Source organism: Cornus florida, unplaced genomic scaffold, assembly GCF_030987335.1.
Source record: "Cornus florida cultivar Cherokee Brave unplaced genomic scaffold, ASM3098733v1 CherokeeBrave_3.0.0_Hap2_Chr03, whole genome shotgun sequence".
NCBI lineage: Eukaryota > Viridiplantae > Streptophyta > Magnoliopsida > Cornales > Cornaceae > Cornus > Cornus florida.
In genome coordinates, this window is record NW_026775573.1 from 7,270,977 (window position 1) to 7,291,687 (window position 20,711).

A 20,711-nucleotide genomic window follows, 5' to 3' on the forward strand; every position below is an offset into this window, starting at 1 on the left:
GGTTTAGAAAGGTCATGAGGAAAACTAACCCATAGAAACACAAATTCAATACAATTGGAAAGTTGAATACGGAGATTTCAAACAAAATTATAGTCAAAGTCATAACTTTGAACAAAATTAGTCTAAAAAAGGTACATTTTTTACTTTTAAATAGAATCCGTGGATTCAAGTCCCATAAAAATGCAAATTCAAAATAATTGAAAATTTGAACTCCAAACTACAAAGAGAACTCCCAACAATCAATAAGATCCAAAGTTATTATTATTATTTTATTATAATTTGTTTTTAACTTTTTTTATTAGGATCCAATGGTTCAAGTTCAGTTAGAAACAAGACCAAGTCAAAAGTAATTTTGGAGAAGGACCAAAAATAATAATAATAATAATAATAATAATAAAAAATAATGTTGAACCAATCAATTATCCATTGAACCAAATGGAGAGGTCCAACAGGGGTGGCAACAATCAAGGGATTTGGATCAATCAGGTGCATGTGAGGGGCGGCCCTCGTGGGTCCCATTTAAACAACTCTGGGCCCAAACATCACATGACGCTTGAAGAAGATGCCAAAAATAGCAGTTAACACTCTCAAACAAAACCATTTGTGTTGCAGACAAAGTCCTCCGATGCATGCAAGTGAACAGATTCTATTGCTTTGTCTGTCTTTGACCTGTCGAATTGGCTTTCCACTTGTGCCTTCCTAGGAAATATTTTCTGGGGATCCAAACACACGAGGTTACCAAGAAAACGGACAAGATTTGATGATCTAATTTTCAATCTTTTGATAAACTAAAAATCAAATTTATGAATGTGCAAGCGAAGTTTTATGCTTTGAGCTTCTTTTCACCTCTATCTAGTGTTTTTACTTGATCAAATTTTGGCGCAAGTAAAAACAATTATTTTATGCAAATGATTAAACATCGATATCGCTATTTCAAACCAAACAGTAAAAATCAAACCAAAAGTAAATTTCTCATAAATGCATCAAACGGACTGTGAATTCACGTTTGGTATATGGGTCTCTGATATTGATGACAAATGTTTGGAAAAATGTCTGCATTAGTTGGTAATGGAAACTCTAGAACCAACTTTGCCAATATTTTTGTCTGTTTGGAGACATGGATAATTTTATCCATTTAAACTTGAATAGTGATCCTCTCACTTCATTTTGTTCACCCATGTTCGAATCCAATTAAAGAGGGGGTTTTGTCGTGACAGTCAAAATCAAATACAGCCTACCCTATATTCGATGTGGACATGTTAGATATTTAAGCTGATTAATTTAATTGATATCCTAAATTCTGACTTTGTGGCCCATGAAATTTGTATTTTCTTTATATTTTTCAATTATTGTTCTATTTTAATGTCACTTGTTCCGAGAACAAAAGCACTTCTTGATCTTTGATAGAATATTAGCCAACCTTTTTTTATGTCAGAAGATACAAAATATTAAACTTCTATTATCTTTGATACGTTGTGTTGTTTTTTTTTTTGTTTTTTTTAGAGTAAATGATTGTTTTCAAACCTCACCGTAACATTTTATTCAAATTAGGTATAGTTGAGGCCATTAGAGTAGTAAATCTATGATTTCATTGAAGCCTTTCAAGACCAATAATCCATAATAACATTTTGTAAAGCTTTGAAACACACCATCATTTAAGTTTAATCACATTATATTCCCTCTTCTCTCAACGAAGAGAGCATAAAAGGGGGAAAAGTAAGAAAAGAAAATGTGGGATTGAGGCATAACCACAAGAAAGGTGACTATTTTGGTGTTTTTTCATGTGATTTATGGATGCTTGGAGTGCAAAAGGAGCCACCAAACCCAACCCGTATCTTCAATCCAACTTGATCTTCATTACAATCATTCTGATCCAAGCCCAATCTGTGTTTAAATTTTGAAACCATAGAAGGTTTGTAGCGGGTAGCGCGCAGCTTTGGAATATCAAGTTAGAAGTTCCCACGAATGTACCACTGGACTATGTGAATGGGGATGAATACGTGCTTGTCTTGTGCATTTAAACTGCATCATTTTGGTACACAGACACGTGTTAGGAACCCAACACCAGATCCCCTCCAAACAAGAAGGGAACAAGCTCCTTAATTTCACATCTTCTATAAATTTTCAACATATAAATTTCTTCTGCTTTCTTTTCCTTCCCCTCCCCGAGTAATGACCTTTAAACATGAGCCTAAACACGAGTAAAAAAACAACCTTGGCCTAGTTGGTAGAGCACCCAACTCCCTGAGCAGGTGTACCCTATTCAAGTCCCCCTCTCCCTAATTTCCCAGGATAATAATAAATAAATAAACATTTGAGAGAACATCACAGTTAATTTTCCTCTTCAATACTGTTCATGAGCAAGTACTTGCATGGACAAACAGCATTACTAGCAACCACAATTGTGTATATATCTCCAGGCCGAATCAAACCAAGAAGCTCTGCATATTAAATTTTGCATTGCATGCCAAGTGTAGAGGCATTTGCACATAATAAAATCATTCTATACACCCAAAAAAAAATGTCAATGCATTAACACACGCATTATTGAATTCAACAAGGTCAAGAACCCAATATATATACACACAAGCACAATCCAAGTTAGTAAATAAAGTGCATGCAGAGGGTTGCAATACCCAAAATAGCACTCATGATTGTATTGTATACTACTACTACACTAGCTCATTCATACCATCTAACAAAGTGATTATTATGTACGAATGCTTGTCCTCTAACACCCAAATAGCATCTCAGATATATAAAGACGTCACTGAGAGTCTTGAAAATGTAATTCAAGCACAAATGAGGCACACACCAATAATCACTTCCATTTCTTGAACCTCATGAACTTCCCTCCATGCTTTCCAAACCTCCCATGTTTGAAGCGCTTGCCAAACTTCCCGTGCTTGAACTTCCCGTGATGATGTCCATAGTAACCACCATGTCCATAATGATGGGAACCATGAGTCAGATGGTGAGCCCCATAAGCAGCAGCTGCAGCAGCAGCACCCCCAGCTAGCATTGCTCCCATGCTAGGTCCATGCCCTAGAGAAATCATCATAGGCAAAACAAAATAGCATATAAATAATGATGTAAAATTACTATTCAACAAACACTATCCCAACTACGGCTACTGAGATCTAATTGGTTACCAGCACATGGCAGATATCCAATTTGACAAGGAAAAAGTACTGCATCCACACAGTGTGAAACGAGGAGTCCACAAAGAATTAGATGAATGCTTGTAAACAAAATTTTACAACTGTGTTGTTAAAAATATCTTAAAATGATGATTTGGGCTTATGCATCAAAGCCTCGAATTCGATGGTGGACCCATCGAGCGGATTATTATAATCAGTACAGTTTTCATGTTAAGTGGACAAACACAATGACCTCAGAGATATAAGAGCTCCCAGTTTGTTTCTGCCAACCAGTATTTTTCAAGCAAATCTTACAGGTAGCTAAATCCCCACAAACTTTTTTACATATCAGATAACTTCAGATCTCTTTTCTTTGATTGAAAGGAAATGACATTCCTATAATATTGAAAAGATCACTGAGTAGGTCAACCCCTGTGAACTAATTATATGTTACTAATTTTGAGTTCGGATTCACCAAAATATAGTTTATGTGTTCATACAGGCCATTATTTTCTTTCAAGGAAAGATCACAACACAACAAAAAGAAGAAAGGCCACACAATGTCCATCACAAGTGAAGGAATGGAAATCAAAGCAGATACATACTTTAGTGATAGAAAATTATATGAACTAATAGCAAAATAAAAAGAAATTCATCAATCATACCGGGATGAGGCGGAGCAGATGGACCCAGGTAACCTGCTGGGGGGTATCCACCTGGAGGAGGATATGCAGATGGTGGATATCCACCCGGGGGTGGATATCCTGATGGTGGGTATCCACCTGGAGGAGGATATCCAGCAGGTGGGTATCCACCTTGAGGAGGATAACCATATGGTGGGTATCCACCTTGAGGAGGATATCCAGCAGGTGGGTAACCACCTTGAGGAGGATATGCCTGAGGAGGATACCCTTGAGGAGGGTATGCCCCAGGGTAATGTCCAGCAGCATATCCAGCAAGATGAGAGAACAGCCCTTTGTCACTATTGTCACTAGACTCGCCATCATGCTTGCGCTTTTCACCTTCCATTTTTCTTCAACTCGAATGATGCTACGAAACTGTAAAAGGAGGGTAGGCATATAAGATTATCTAAGAAAGAATTGTGTGTGTAAAAGTAGTATCATATAGGATCACTATGTACGTTCAGATGCATCCTAAGCTCTGTATATTTTTGGCTTAAGGTTCTTGTTCCCAATGATCTAATTTTCCCAATTTATTATTATTTTTTTAATAAAAGAAACAGTTTAAGATATTTATTATCCTAATCAGAGAGATGCATCCTAAGCTCTATATATTTTTGGTTAAGGTTCTTATTCCTAATGATCTCATTTAACCTATTTTATTTTTTAATAAAAGAAACAGTTTAAGATATTTATTATTCGAATCAGAGACGCTCTGCAAATGGTTTGCTTTTATTTGGGCAAAAGGGAAAACGAATAACTACCAAATGGGAACATTGGGAACTATAGTATCCAAAGCTCCATGGATGTTCAACAATAGATAATAATCCTTCCAAACAATCACAGCCTATATTAAATGGTTAGGCATAAAAATAATTCGTTTAATTCAGAAGTTGTACCAAACTAACACCAAAGACAGAAAACATATCACAGAACTCTGAGAAAGCAACAAAGGAGGGCTAAAATTGGCCCAAAGCAACATGGAAAGAGCCCCGGCAAACAAGCCACCAAGAAACCTATTATAAAGCCTTCTTAAATTCATGCATTTATTCATTGGGATATCTGTCACTCTCATTTGTGTGGCACAAAAAAGTCATATAGCAATCTCTATAAATGTAATAAGTGCACCTTCTAAGCAGAGATATAGTGACAGATAATCGTTGTTGGCTGTGCAAAAAAATCATATGGCAATCATATCTTTGTTTGTGAAATACTGAACAAGAATGCTCGCTGGCATGTGTGCTTGATAAAAAACATTTAACAAAAATGATAGTGAATAACATTGTGCACTGCTTTCAACATATAAAAACAAATCAAGAGAAAGGAAATTCCAAAATAACATTCTCCTAATCCACTCTTCAAAGGGGAAGACCAAATCGGTACAGAAAAAGTGTTTGGCAAGGCATTTTTGAGAAACCCCTTGGAAAAAATTTCCCAGAAAAGTGACAATAATTAAGGAACTGTTTTGAATATATTTCATTCTTTTTTAAAAAATTCTGGGTAATTGAAAAATTAAAGGCATTCATAAATATGCACATCACAAATTCACAAATTACATAAATCCCTGCAATCCACAAGCCCATACCCACACCTAAACACCCATCCCAGAAACTACAGACCTATCCATACATTGTCGGACCCTACCTATTATTTAATTAATTGTTCCAAAGTTTGAGATAAGAACACTTATTACATCGAAAAACTGATGAAGGGCACGCAACTGCAAATGGAGTAGATTTAGCACTACCAAGTCTACCATACAAACAAACACAAGATCTATATGTATAGATATAGATTTAGGTATATATATACATGCTCAAAGAAAAAGATTGCAAAATCTCAAAGAACATAATCAAGCTTTAAACAACACAAACAAGAAATAGAGAGAAACTCGTAAATTACTATAATAAGAAAAACCAAGAAAGCCGAAAAACAAATAGATGTGATGAAGATCATTCATTCACTTAACCATAAACAAATACACACATTACATAAATCCCTGCAACCCACAATCCCACCCAAACCCAAAACACCCATGTTTGTTTGTAGCACTACCATACAAACAAACACAAAATCCATACATACACACACAAGCATCATGTATGTACATATAGATTTAAAAATGTATATACATATAGATTTAAAAATGTATATACACACTCAAATAAAAAGATTGCACAATCAAGAAAAATCAAAATTAGAACACAACGCAAGCAATAAACAGAAAAAACTCGTGAATCACTTTAACAAGAAACCAAGAAACCAATCATTCACTTTACCAAAAAACACAAACTTAGTTTACACTTTACCAAAAAAATTATACATACGCATATTCAGATATACATGAGATCTCACCTCGCTTGCGTTTCTGAGTTCGAATTAGGTTCGGGATTGAACAGTTGCAACAAGTTTTATGATGCTGGTGAACTGATTCTTCAACAAAAAGTCAATTCGAAGACTTACAATCTAACTCATATATGGATATATAGGGGTGTATATATCTATGAATATGCTACGCGGTTGCTTATCTTAATCTTTACGCGTCGCTTCAACGCGTCCGATATGTTTATATGGTATTTTAGCGTATGTACTATTTATATTCTATATATATAATAGTGTTACACGTGACCATATAATATCAAATATTAATTAAATATGGAAGAAATCTTACTTCTTAAGTTAATATTTCGACAATGTACTCGTTATTTTATTTTTATTTTATTCCGTAAATGACAATGTATTGATTCACACATGCATGTATGGTCATTTTTAATGTGGCTGCTATCATGGATTAACGAATAAATGTCTCCATAGGGCTTTTCATACATCTATTAATTTAACTTCTAATATTTTTTATTTTGTAAAAATAATAATAATAATAATATTTGCACTAATTTATTGCACCGAATGTTTTTAACTGGTTATTTATACATACATGTAAGCAAAGGATCCCATTTCTTTTTATATGTAATTTGTTATAATGAATTGTTAAACCTATTTATTTTAATCGGTCCACTTATGCATAAATAAAGAAGTAAAACCCTCCATTTACATGATGATAAAGCCATGTTCCCCTAGCTCGTCCCCCTGCTCTAAGGGCATACGGCAAATCAAAAAGTCGGTGATGATGAAGCCATGTTTTCTGGGATGTTCAAATTATAGATTTTTTTTTTTGGTAAGTATTCAGTTGAATTGATGTGCCTATAATTTTGTACTAGAGAGAGGCCGATGGTTTGAGGTCACTAATAAAAATAACAAGTGTGATGCTATTAATGAAATAATGTTGCTTTTGGTGTGGAATGGAATTATGGAAATTTAGAGTGAGAATACTCATTCTATTATAATGAAAATTCATTTTACAACTAAACTTATAAAATGATTTTCTTTTGTTTTCTTAAATAAAGTTTTCAAAAAATCCTCATATTTCAAATTCAAAAATCATCACCACTGCTGTCATCACCTCACTACCGCCATCACCTTTCACTTTCACCTCCACCACCACTATCACATCCACTGCCTTCCATCACCACCACCGCCACCTCCACCTCTATTTCCTCCCACCATCGTCATTGCTACCACCCCATCAACGTTATTGTCACCACTGCTATCGCCTTTCACATACACTGCTGCCATTGTTGCCACCACTGTCCTCTTCCACCACTATTGCACCACTATCTTACACCACCACAACCACCAATACCATTACTGCCTAGTGCCTTCCACCATCACCATTGCTGCCTTTCACCTCCACTACCATCTTCTTCGCCATCCGCCACAATTCTTTAAAAAAATTATACAAAATTATTATTTTGTTAAATTAATTTATTTATTGCTTAAAGGGATATTTTAAATAATTCAATTTGAAATTCATTCTGTTCTAGAATTTAAATTAAACACTTAGAATGATTATTACTCAGAAAGCATGGCTTCATCATCGCCAGATCTAGATGTGACAAATCTGATTACCAAATTAAATATGATATAATCATTTGCTCCAATTTCACACAATACGTAAACCCTAATGTGATTTTCCAGAAGGTTCAGAGTTCAACCGATATTTGTGTGTAATATATTAAAATAATAGGATAAAGATTTCAGTTGAACTGTTAAAAGTGTACATAAGCAAATATATAGAGAGAGAGAAATGGACCGGATCTGAGATCACACCGGAGAGTCACTGACAAAAGAAGTTCCAGAGATACTATGTGTATATAGGTGGATAAATGTAGCTATAAGCTGCTACAGTATATGTATATAAACCTGGCCTTGAGAAGGTCAAATAAAAAAGGAAAAAGTTAACCCTTTTTTTCTTTTTAATTTGCACTCGCATATAAACCTCCAGGCTCGAATCCTAACTTTCTTTCGGAAGTAGGATACGGTACCACTAGCACTTGATAAACCCTAAAAAGTGGAAGATGAAGCTGAAACTGTACAAGCATACTGATTGATAAGACAAGGCGTAGGAGAGATATCATGGGATGCGAAGAAATTTGGTGGCAAGTCTCTGGTGGTACTACCATCTCTAATCTGCATTGGTAGATTATTTAAAAAGGGCTAAAATCATAAAATCATCATTATTTTTAATTTTTTATCATAAAATTTCAACTTATTTTTAAAAAAATTTATATTATTATAAAGTTATCACAATCCCTAATATTCGTGTCTATATTGTTAAATAAATTGTGAAATGTCAAGTTTGATCATTATTTGTCGAATTATAAAAATAGCCTTGGCTTCTACCTCATCTCTCCTCTATTTTCTCTCTCTTCCTCTCTCTACCCCATGAAAATGGGCGCCGACGGCATAATCAAGAAGATCTTGCTCTCCTACACCTACATTGCCATTTGGATCTTCCTCAGCTTCACTGTCATCGTCTACAAGTACATCGGATCGCAAGCTCTACAACTGGCCTTTCCCAATCAAATATGCACATACAAATATGAGGAGAATTCCAGCAAGCGAAACCGTCCTCAGGCTCCATCTTTGCCAGAGGGGGTAAAATGGGCCCATTAGACCCCACAAAACCACTGTCGAAAGGTGTTCCATTCGCTTTCGGCGACAATGAGGAGAATTCCGGCGAATAGGGTGAGTGTCCACCGCCAAAGACATTGATCGGCGGTGGAGACGGAGTCTCTGGTATCATCTGCGAGGCGAACACGTCATTGATCGATGAGTCATCGACGATCGAGTCCTTAACAAACTCCGAGTCGGCGAGGTTAGAGAACGAGTCGAAACGCTAGGAAGCGATGCGAGGATTGTACTACAAGTGGTACAGTGAGCGGTCGAGTCGAAGCAGCGGGTCGTGAGTCGGCACCGGGTTGGTCGAACGAGTCAGGGAATGAAGACATGATGGTTTAGAAATCAGAAATGCTCGCCCATCATTTCGTTTGTTCATTATGCTAGTGTAATTTCTTGGTTGGATATGAATTTTCATATGACATACAAATATGTGTGTGTGTATTATATACAGACATTTGTACCAATTATAGGTGTGTGTATGTATAATTATATATAAATAGGAGGTATTTCAGAGGTGGTGAAGAGAGAGGAAGAAAAAGGGCGGATTTTTGTAATTTAACAAATAATAATTATATTTTTTAATTTAACATTAAATAGTAAAATTAAATTTGAGATTTCATAACCTATTTGACGGGTCAAATAGGAACATTGGGGCCATGCTATAACTTTGTAATAGTGTAAGGATTTTTAAAAACATATTAGGATTTTATGATAAAAAATAAAAAGTATTGAAATTTTTATGATTTTAGCCCTTTAATAAATTGTTCGTAGATTGAGACAAGAAAGTGCCTTAAAAAAAAAAATGGATAAATTACAGCGACACTCTCAAATTTGTAAGCTTAAACAATGACACCCCATTTTATAAAAAAGAAGCCAAACATAGCTTTAATTGACATGAAATGTCTAATATACCCTAAGATATATTTTAATTCTCTCATAAAATAACCAAACTACCATTTCCTTATCTTTCTCTTTTCAATCCTATTTTTACCAAACACAGATTATTGTCTCTCTCTTTCAACCCTCTACGAAGGTTGTGGGAGAAGATGAGGTGGTATGGTGGCGGCGAAAGTCATGGGTGAATATGCAGTGGTTGGGTGGTGGCGGCGAAATTGATCATAAATTGATCTTGTTATTTCTGTGTTGGTTTTTTTACAGTATTATGGCTCGAGCGCCATACCAGACAAGCAATTTGTCTGCTGCTCCTTCCAAGCCTGCTGAAACCAAGACATGGCTAAGTTTAGCTGCTCAATTCTCCACTACAGTTTAAGCACCATTTGCCGTCTTTTTTTTCTTTTTTCCTTGCTATATTTAGTTGTCAGGAGCATTGCAATCTTAATTAACTATATGTTTTGGGCATTATCTCTTTTGGCTTTATCATTCCCAAGCTTAGATCTAATTGTTAAGATCCTACTATTAGTTTTTATAAAAATTTAATTATCTATATCTTTAATGAATTTATTATTTCCTAATGTAATTTTTAATCTGGGAATGGATGTGTATGTATATTTAGCAGTCAAATCACAACTCAAAAGTATTTGAGTTTGATTCCATTATTCTCTGTATGTTAAAATTTATGGAAAAAGGGTTTTGAGCTTTTTTAAATTCATCGTGGAAACTATATCAAAATTTGTCCAACATTACTCATTAACACCCACCCCATTCCAATCATCATTCTTCCATTTTAATAAACTTTAATGAAGAATTTAGAATCACCGTTATGGTACATGTTTGAAAATTTCAATGAAAAAAATTTATGTTTATAATTTATTTATTTATTTATTCCGATCCATGACCTTTGCGACTATCACTCGACCACCGCATCTTTACCCACAACCTTCGCCTCCGCCATCGAGATGAGAGAGTTGAAAGAGTGAGACGAAAATATGTGTTTGGCAAAAATAGAGTTGAAAAGAGAAAAATAAAAAGATGATAGTTTGGTCATTTTATGAGATAATTAAAATATATATTTTTGACAAATGTTAAAAAAAAGAAATGTTCCATTACTCTGTAAATTAGATTATTTTATAAAAAAATTCATTGAAAAGATATCCATGGATATCTTTCTATGTATCATTAATATTCCCATAATCAATACACAACTTTTTCTTGCATCATTAACCAACAAAATTATTAATAAATACATTTACAATAATAAAACAAATCAAGAAAAAATTGTTAAAAGAAGTAAAACTACAATTCACTTCATTTCTAATATTAGTAATAATAATAATAATTCACAGATTTTTTGCCACTTATCCTCCGAAATAGAGTCAATCAACATCGTATTACCCAAAGGCCTAGTATCAATTGAAGATAACACTACCACATATAAACACTTCATATTTTCCTCACCCAAGGTTTTGCGCATAAAGATTCCACTGACCTGTAAAAAGTGGTTCTAACCCTTGGGGATGCGGTAATACATCTAAGAAATTATTCTATCGAACGTACTCCCCGTACTCCCCTCTGGATGCAGGAATAGCGACATGAGATTGTGCACCTGTAACTCGCCCAGTGTGGTAATATGCTCTGATACAAAAATAACTTAAGTTGTATTTACCTGTTTTTAGGCAAATCTGGGATGTCAGTGCAATTTATCCTTATTTTTATTATTATTATTATTTTTTTTTTTTGAAAGGTCTGTTCTCCACAGTAACTAAATTAGAAAATGCAAAGACTGTGCAAGAGAATTATAAATGAATTGAACACATCAAACACATTTTGAGCCAAACAATTATTTTAAATTTGCATAGCCGATTGGGTATTTCTTTATTATTATTATTTTTACAAAAAAAAATAAAACATTTCTTAATTTTTGTCTTTTGATGTAAAATCAATAAACGTCTTTTAGTGTGGATTTTATTGGACGACCATTGTCTTAAAGGTCTGATTTTGCGGGTAGCCACGTTGCCATCCCAATTTCAAGAGCAACAGCCGTCACCACTTACCACAGGACTGCTCTGGTTGTCCCTAGCCAGTGGGGGGATGGCTGTATCTTCGGCGTTGGCACCACTGTTTCCGCCGTCACCACCACCAACAAAACCACCAACACTTCCCTCATCATTCGCACCACTCACCTGCCGCTGCTCTGCATTAACTCAACAACACCCATCATCTTCTCAACCCACTCCCTACAACTATCGTCCCGCCATTATTCTTCCAGCTAAGCATTTCTCTAATTTCATTCATTTCTGTCTCTCTCTCTCTGATATATATATATATGTAATGTCTCTCTCTATATATGCGATGGGGAAAAGTGATGCAAATGTAAGATTGCTCCGTTGTTACCTGTAGGTCAGGGTTCGATTCCAGAAATAATCTCCGTTTGGAGGTCAGCTTGTGTACATTTGACCCTCCCGACCCCGTAATAGCGAGAGCACTGGACTAACCCTTAACCCCATGTAGTGGGGAAAATCTCACTGTTTCTGTATGTTTATTAAGCAATTTTATCAGTAGGAGACCTAAGTACACTTAATACTTCATACCCAGAAGTGGGTTGTTACTAATTATGTCAGTATTATGCAAATTAGAGCAAGAAAACTACTACTTTATATACAGTTGTAAGTCATGAATTTGTAACACTATTGATGGGCATTTTTGTTTCAGGGTTTAGGGAACGATAAGGTGATTATCAGAAGTTAGAATATAGGGTTGTTACTAATTGTGTCAATATTATGCAAATTAGAGCAAAACAATTACAACTTTATAGGTTTTTTAAAGCATTGGAACTGTATTTGTATACAGTTGTAAGTGATGAATTTGTGACAATGTGTTGATGGGCAATTGGGCATTTTTGTTTCAGGGTTTAGGGAACAATACAGGTGATTATCAGAAGTTAGAATATAGCTTAAGAGAGTATGGTGTGCCAACAGTGGTTGCAAAAGTTTCAAGATTTGATTGGCTGAGGAATGCTGCTGGTTTGGTAGACCCCAATTACTGGCGTGGCACTCTCCGTCCTCGCCCGGTTCTTGATTGGTACTCTTTCTGCCTCCTCTTTGCATATGGTAATGTATAGCCTTTATAATTTATTATAACTTGACAATATAAATTGTGTTATCATTGTTAGGCTAATAGATTTTGAGCAGGTATTTGAAAAGGATTGATGAGGCTGTTTTTGAGGCCAAAGAACTTGCTCAAGGTTATTTCTTTTTAACCTATTGATATATTGGAAATATCATTTGACCTTATTTCTTTTTAACCTATTGATATATTGGAAATATCATTTGATCTTGATGGAAGTTATGGTTGTTGATTTTCAGACTTTTCTGCTGAAAGAGCCTAAATAAACATTGTAATTTGATTGACTTGTGTTTGTTCTGATTTTTTTGTATTGCTTGTAATCTGTATGTCAGAGGTTATGAATGCCATTGCCTTTTTCTTTGTCTCCTACAAACTGAAGAAATCCATTCTTATACTATTTTTTTAGTTGCTTATGTGTAGTAGACTGAAACTCACTAGAAGAGTGTTATTGAGAGTTCAAACATGTCATATACTCTAAAACCCAGAACTTTCTAACGAGCCTCGTCATCTAGAATGAGTTATTTGTTTGTCTTTCTAAAGCCCTTGCCATTGTGCGAGGTGAGGTTTTATGTCAGTTTGAAAAGTCAGATGTTGGATAAATATTTTGTTGTTGGATTGTCAATCTAACGTATCCTTGACATTAAATTATGGAGAAGTTTGATGGCAAGTAAACCTCTGGGTGTCTCACATAGTTGTCGGGAAACTTGTTGGGACTAAACTTTTAAGCAATTGTCAGGGAAATTTCATAAAAATGTTGGTTAAATTCTTGCAAACTCTAGGAAAATTCATTGAGTACATTTAGTCAACTCTTGAAAAATGTCAGAAATTTACAAGAAGCATGCTTCTGTCAATTTTATTTATTTTATTTTTTATTTCCTTTTTTTGGAGTCTTGAAGCATTTTTCTTGATTAATAATACACGAATTTTTCTTACAATTCCCGTTAATTGTTTCCAAAAATCAATGGTAATCATCACATATGGTTTAGTTGTAAATATTTATAGATATTCAATAATATTTTGGGCAAATTTCATAAAACCCCCGCTACTTTCATTTTTTGATCATCAAACCCCAACCTGTTTCTAAAAACCCCTATACTTTTAAAAAATGTTCACATTGCCCCAATATCCGTATCCGATCCGTTAATTGGGCTGTGAAATGAAAAATTTGACCTTACCATTTAATATTAAATTAAAAAATAAATTTTTTTTTATTAAATTACAAAAACACCCTTAAATAGTAAGCATAGGCCACCCTTAAATGCTTTCACAAATTCCACCAAATCTCTGCAAAATGGGCTCTTCAATTCGATCCTGATCAGTCCACTCATACACTACGTCTTCAAACAAGATCAAAATCCCCAAAGAAAAGTGATCTGTGACTAATCAAACTTCAACGATGGTCGAACAACTCGAGACCCAAACCCTCACAGCTTCTTCAATGGCAAGCGCTCACAAAGGCAAGTTTTTCGCACTCTATTTGCTTCTTTTCTTTGCTTTTCCCCGTAGTTCTAGGGTTTTTGCACTCTCTGTTGTAACTGAACACGAACACAGTACTACTACTAATCACGAACCTAATTCTGATGAATCAAGTGTATTAATTCATCACCAAATTTAGCTGGAGAAGCTCGAAGAGCTGGTGAAAAACCTTAGTGAATTGGTGTCTAGGTTAGAATCCCAATTTTCGGGTTTGAATTTGATAAAGATTGAAACTTCGGATGATAAGAAGCAGAGTGTTGAGATACCCTTATCACGATTTGTTCATCGGGAAAATGTTGAAGTCGATAGAAAAAATTGTGCGTGGTGGTCTCTACAGTGGTGAATTAGGGATTGTTGCAAAAAGGATCGCAAGTGAACCCTTTTCTAGTGGCGACGGCGGTTTAACTAGTACTCTGTGTGTTCGTTTCAACTAAAAATTCAAAGGACCCATGATCGGCGACCTCCATGAACAACTTCGGTGAACATTCAAGATTTATTCTCTCTCTAGAACTGGGTATTTATTAGAGAGAGAATAATTGTTTCACATACCCATCTTCGGAGCTCTGCGACGAGCCAACAATGGCGACACGATATTGGGTGGTCTCTCTTCCCGTTCAAAACTCTCATTCCGATTCTCTTCTTTGGAGTCGCTTGTGAGAATCCATCTCCAAGCATTCCTTCGACACTTCTCTCTACAGGGTACTGATAGCAACACACACGCACATAAATATAGGCACTCATGTATATATATATATATATATATATATATATATATATACACATGAGATCTAATTTGAAATCATTAATTTTGCAGTTTAATATCCCAAATCGCCGAGTTGGAACATTGGATTCTCTTCTATCTCTCAGCGATGATCTTCAGAAGGTGAAATTTTTCCAAACCTAATTACACTTTTCGTTGTGATTTCGAGTCATTGTGTTTAGATTTGCTTAATTCGCTACGTGGAATGATGTGTAGTCGAATAGCTTCATCGAATCAGTGTCTCACAAGATTCGGCCCCAGATTGAAGAATTGGAGAGGGTTTCGGGCGTGGTTAGTAGTTCATTGACAGGTAGATGGTCTGTTTTAGAGAGAGAGAAGGGGTGAAGAAGAAGAAGACTTGAAGGGTATTTTTGTAATTTTAAAAAATAATATTCAGTTTTTAATTTAATATTAAATGGTAAGGTCAAATTTGTCATTTCACAACCTAATTAACGGGTCGGATACGAATATTGGGGCAATGTGAACACTTTCAAAAAGTATAGGGGTTTTTAGAAACAGGTTGGGGTTTTGTGATCAAAAAATGAAAGTAGCCGGGGTTTTAAGAAATTTGCCCTAATATTTTCTATTAATAGATATAGATATTTCATATTTTTTAAAATCTAACACGTTTCTCAGTACAGAGATTTACCATCATGATGAATGGAATTTATCACCACCTATCTATAGCACATCAAAATAGGAATCATTTCCCTCTTCAAGTGATAAAATTCTCTCAAGCCCAGTCAATGCCATCCATCTCTAGGAAAGTGATTTTTGAATTAAATCTCTGTATGCTTCGGCGTGCACTAGTCATTCATTGTTGCTCCAATAATCATGGTCTCTGACACAGTTGATGCAATCTAACTCTACTTTTGTTTTTTCCTTCAGTTTTGGGCATTGAGTTTTGTAATGTTCATGCTTGTGCATAAAAGCAAGTCTTTCTAGCCATCCATTTGCTTTGCTCTTCTTTCCTCTGATGATTCTGTCTTGTGCCTTCTTGAATTTCTTTAAAGGAATAGTGTTATTTTTTGCCATTAAAAATTTTACTTCTATTATTGTAATGGATTACTTTTTATGGATAAGTCATTTGAGAAATTCAGCCAATACCATCATGTTTCTTTTGTGTTTAATATGAATTGGCATCCCCAGCTATGCTCAAACTTTAACTGTTCTTAGTGTTGTGAGTTTTGAAATCTACCACTGTACTTTTCATTGAGTTTTACCAGAGTACCATTGGTTTTCTCACAATTTCTAAAAGTAGTGTTAGCTCATTTTGCATATTAACCAAGAGAATAGCCTTGGCCATTTTCCTGCCCTTCTCCAAATTCTGTTATGCTTTTGATTGGAGATGGTTCAGCAGTGAGCTAGGAATTAATGGCAAAGTAGATCCTGTTTTCTATCAATAGGCAGTGTATTCTCTTCTTTTTATTGTGGTCATTCAGCTTTTTTGTCTTAACACAAGCAATATTCTATTATTCTTTTTAATTAGAGTATAAATCTAGCCCTGACAACTGTGTCATCCCAAATTGCGATTCCACAAAATCTATTCGAGCACCTTCAATAATACTGTGACGGTTTCTTGCTCGTCATTTGAGAGTGGTCTTGTGAATCTTGGCAGTTGAGGACTTTATTAATCTTCTGTTACTGATCTCAACTCCAATCTGAAGTTGTAAGACAAATGATATAAAACCTCTGTGGTCCTAGCTACCTCAGGTCCACCATCATTCTATCATTTTCCTTTATACACTAACTTTACCAATCTGATTTACACAGGTTTGTGCAATTTCCCTTTATATGTTTTTTCTGTCTGTTTCTGTCACTGGAGTAAAATAATGACAGAGAGATGGCTAATTCTGTATGCTTGAGTGATAAAGGATCAAATAGAGTTAATTTTCTTGTTTATAGTACTATTTCAAGTTTCAATTCATGCGGTTTCTACTGTTTTATTTGACGATACAATTAAAATTCTTGAGCTCGTCTTGATTCTAGTTAGTAAGACAGGTTGTGTTTGGAAGGAGGAATGGCTTCCAATGGTTGTTTTAGATGGCAAGCATCTGGTAATTAGTGGAGTAATCATGGGTCTAGTCCTCCTTCATGACGTTAAATAAAGGAGACATGCTTTCACTGGCAACTAGAGTTTGATCTTCAATTCGCTTGGTGATTGTTCATTTAACCGCCAAACCCATCCATATGTACGCTTTGCTTTGACATCACTGATGAAGTAATTCTTTCAAAAGTAGCAAATGACTACTTTAGAAGTGCAAGGAATCCATAATGTATTTGCAAGAGAACTTACTAAAAGAAATTCTTAAGCTGTACACTGTTGACTTATTTATTTATTTTTAATATATATTATTTTTTATAAAAAGAAATTGAAAATGACACAGTTTCATGTGCAGAAGTTGCATGACTCACCACCAAGGCTCTAGCTCAAGTGGTATATCTCCTCCCATATGGGAAGTTGAGGGTTTCAAGTTCCCAATGGGACAATAGTAGGTTGGATGGTGTGCTTACTTACCAAAAATAAATAAATCCACAGCTGTAATCATTTTGAATCTACATACTGATTTTGAATAGAATTGTCCTTTGTGTAATAAGGGCATGTTAGACGGTCCAATAATCATGCATATTTTATTGTAGGTGGGACTTTTTCATTAATTGGACACTCAGCTGGAGGATGGCTTGCACGTGTATACATGGAAGAATTTGGGTTTTCCCATATTTCTTTGTTACTGACTTTAGGAACCCCTCACCTGTATGTATCAATTTTATTAGTGCATGTTCTTGCTATTGATCCCCTTGCTTTTGTCTGATTAAATTGTTGACAGCTGTTTAGCTTAAGAGCCTAATTTGAATTACATTTTATAAATAGATGTTTTTCCTTTCAGGCCACCTCCGAAAGGTTCGCCTGGAGTCATTGATCAAACAAGGGGCCTCTTGTATTATGTGGAGAACAACTGCGCAAAAGCTGTTTATACTCCAGAATTGAGATATGTATGTATTGCAGGGAGGTAAACTCAAAAGTCAAATCCTATTTTCTTGTTCTTACTCCTAAAATCGTGTTTCTCATTCTTCCACTAAACTACTTTATGAAAAACTTCTACTGATAAGTGCAAATTATTTTTAGGTAAGTTAAATGATATACTCTTATTAGGTTTTCTTCATGAAGTAGAAATTGCCTCAGCTTTATATTACATTTAGTCCGCCACTATTTCTAAATTTAATAAAAAAATCATGCTATTCCATGTTTACTGTATCTTGGCTAGCATTCATTATTAATTTTCTGATCATTTTTCTTCCCAAGAGCATAACCTGCCTAGTGATATGCCATGATAGCATATGAATTTTTTTGATCAAAGATGAACGCTTTGTTAATATTTGTCAACCTTATGCTCCGTTTGGTAGGAATTAAGAAAGAGGGGTGGAGGGAAGCTAGGAAGGAAAAAACAAACTTCCTTCGTTTGGTAGAGAGGAGGCAACGAGAGAAGAGAAAATAGGATGGATGAGTCATCCTCCTCCATCACAAATTTTCATCCCTCTAAATATGGACGGAAGACATGAAGGAAAAAAAGGCAAGGCTATTATAAATTTTTAAATTACAAAACTTACCTTATAATTAACACTCTCTCTTCTCTTCTCCCCTAACAAACAAAATAAGGTATTATCTCATTCTATTCTCTTCCATCTAACCAAACAAAAAGAGGGAATGACGTAATCTTTTCCCCAAGGATGTATCATTCATCTCTTCTTCTCTCCCTTCCATCCAATTTTCTTCTTTCCTACCAAACGGAGCATTAGAGTTGGCACAATTTAACCAAAACTAGCCAAACTCACCTTGGGTAAATGGATGCAAGGAGGCTCTAACTTTAACCCGATTATATTATATATGACTCTTAGTTGTTTTTCTGTTGTAGTATTAATTTCAATTATAATATTTCAGAAGCTTTATTTGTTTTAGGTATACGTCACCTCTTAGGCTCTTACTAGGTTTTCTTCATGGAGTAGAAATTGCCTCACAGCTTTATATTACATTTAATCCGCCACCATTTCTAAATATAATAAAAATCATGCTATTTCATGTATACTGTGTCTTGGCTAGCATTCATTGTTAATTTTCTGATCATTTTTCTTCCCAAGAGCAGAACCTGCCAAGTGATGTGCAACGATAGCACATGAATTTTTTTTTTTTTTTCCAAAGATGAATTCTTTGTTAATATTTGTCAACCTTAGAGTTGGCACAATTTAACCCAAACTAGCCAAACTCACCTTGGGTAAATGGATGCAAGGATGCTCTAACTTTAACCTGATTCTAGCATTTAATTTTTTTTGTTTATCTGTTGTATTGTAATTTTAGATTATGACATTTCAGAAGTTTTATTTGTTTTAGGTATACATCACCACTTTGTCATAGTGCTTCTTTATTGATTGGGCAGAGCATATAGCCGATCAGGCAATTAGACTCATGAGACACATAGGACAGTTAATGCATACGCACAAAATGAATGCTCAAATAGCTATTGTTCAAATATTGAAGAAAACTTGCTAAATCAAGAAATTCCTAGACACATGGTTAACATGATGCCATAGAGACACAGCAAGGAAAGCACACTTTTAGCTGACAAAGTCTTTCACCTTTAAGTAGCATCAGGTACATAAAATACGGAGTAAATACTAAACAAACATAATATAATGAACTAATGTGAAATCTTTGGCTCTATAGCCTACTACTTAATCGAATCAATTTCATCCGATGCTTTATAAGCCTGGCAAAATGTGGAATCTCAATGGATGCAGCAATTTCCAGGTACATACGAGGGGATCGCTTCTTGGGAAATTCAAATGAAAATTCTAGTTCTGCAGTTTTAACTGATGGTAACCAACTAATCCCTGAGGTTGCTATTGTAAATGATATGAACTCAACTACATCAACTGCCACCAACTTCCGTGCTCGTTTTGTCGGTCAGGGCTACAAGCAGGTAAATGTTCTGTTGGTTCTTTTGCCTACGCTAAACAGAAAGGGGAAATAATTGAAAAGTGTAATATTATTCAAGAATTTTTTTTTTTTTTTTTTACGTACTTCTAATTGGGTTGTCTTTATCTTCTTGGCTAAGCTGGGACCATATTCCACGGCTGCTTGGTGTCCTAATTTTGTATTATATGTCAGGTTTGTGGGCAGGCAGACGTATGGGGTGATGGAGTTGTGCCAGAAGTATCCGCCCACCTGGACGGTGCACTGAACATAAGTTTGGACGGAGTATACCATTCACCGGTTGGTTCAGATGATGCATTAAGACCATGGTATGGCTCACCCGCTGTTGTAGAGCAATGGATACACCACCTCCTCAACTAAGAAGTACATATAAGGTACCCAAAAGAGAAGAGGAATGAATTATTTCATTTGTTGTCAATATAATTCACATTATACAACATTATAAATCCGATATCTAATTAAGTCATTTAGTCCAATCAGTGAAATGTTCAACTGTTCAAGTTTTCTGAAACCGCTCTTTTAGATGTTCAACTGTTCAAGTTTTCTGAAACCTCTCTTTTAAAAATTATGTCTTTTCTATTATTCTTTCTTTGTCTCATTCTTGTTTCTCCGTGGAACTTAGA

The 20,711-nt window shown here is 35.1% G+C and overlaps 2 protein-coding genes across 2 annotated transcripts; one reads left to right on the plus strand and one right to left on the minus strand.

The window, feature by feature from the left end:
• Nucleotides 1-2,501: 2,501 nt before the first annotated feature.
• Nucleotides 2,502-6,385, minus strand: LOC132299260 (glycine-rich protein A3). The gene is made up of 3 exons (XM_059795775.1): nt 6,176-6,385; nt 3,806-4,198; nt 2,502-3,045 (listed from the first exon to the last, which is right to left on the minus strand). Exons 2-3 carry the CDS (start codon nt 4,167-4,169, stop codon nt 2,822-2,824), a joined length of 588 nt encoding a protein of 195 aa, XP_059651758.1. The 5' UTR covers nt 4,170-4,198; nt 6,176-6,385; the 3' UTR covers nt 2,502-2,821.
• Nucleotides 6,386-11,731: 5,346 nt separating this feature from the next.
• On the plus strand, nt 11,732-20,465 carry LOC132299261 (uncharacterized). Its single transcript, XM_059795776.1, has 7 exons — nt 11,732-12,004; nt 12,645-12,817; nt 12,928-12,980; nt 17,739-17,853; nt 17,987-18,109; nt 19,903-20,074; nt 20,263-20,465. The coding sequence occupies exons 1-7, from the start codon at nt 11,828-11,830 to the stop codon at nt 20,446-20,448; spliced, it is 999 nt and encodes a 332-aa protein (XP_059651759.1). The 5' UTR covers nt 11,732-11,827; the 3' UTR covers nt 20,449-20,465.
• Nucleotides 20,466-20,711: the final 246 nt, after the last annotated feature.

Coding starts and splice junctions, on each gene's coding strand:
- LOC132299260 (XM_059795775.1), bottom strand. CDS start 4,169: ATGGAAGGTGAAAAGCGCAAGCATGATGGCGAGTCTAGTGACAATAGT. Junction 3,046..3,805: donor ATCTGCTCCGCCTCATCCCG/GTATGATTGATG, acceptor TGATTTCTCTAG/GGCATGGACCTAGCATGGGA.
- LOC132299261 (XM_059795776.1), top strand. CDS start 11,828: ATGGCTGTATCTTCGGCGTTGGCACCACTGTTTCCGCCGTCACCACCA. Junction 17,854..17,986: donor ACTTTAGGAACCCCTCACCT/GTATGTATCAAT, acceptor TTTTCCTTTCAG/GCCACCTCCGAAAGGTTCGC. Junction 20,075..20,262: donor TCGGTCAGGGCTACAAGCAG/GTAAATGTTCTG, acceptor ATTATATGTCAG/GTTTGTGGGCAGGCAGACGT.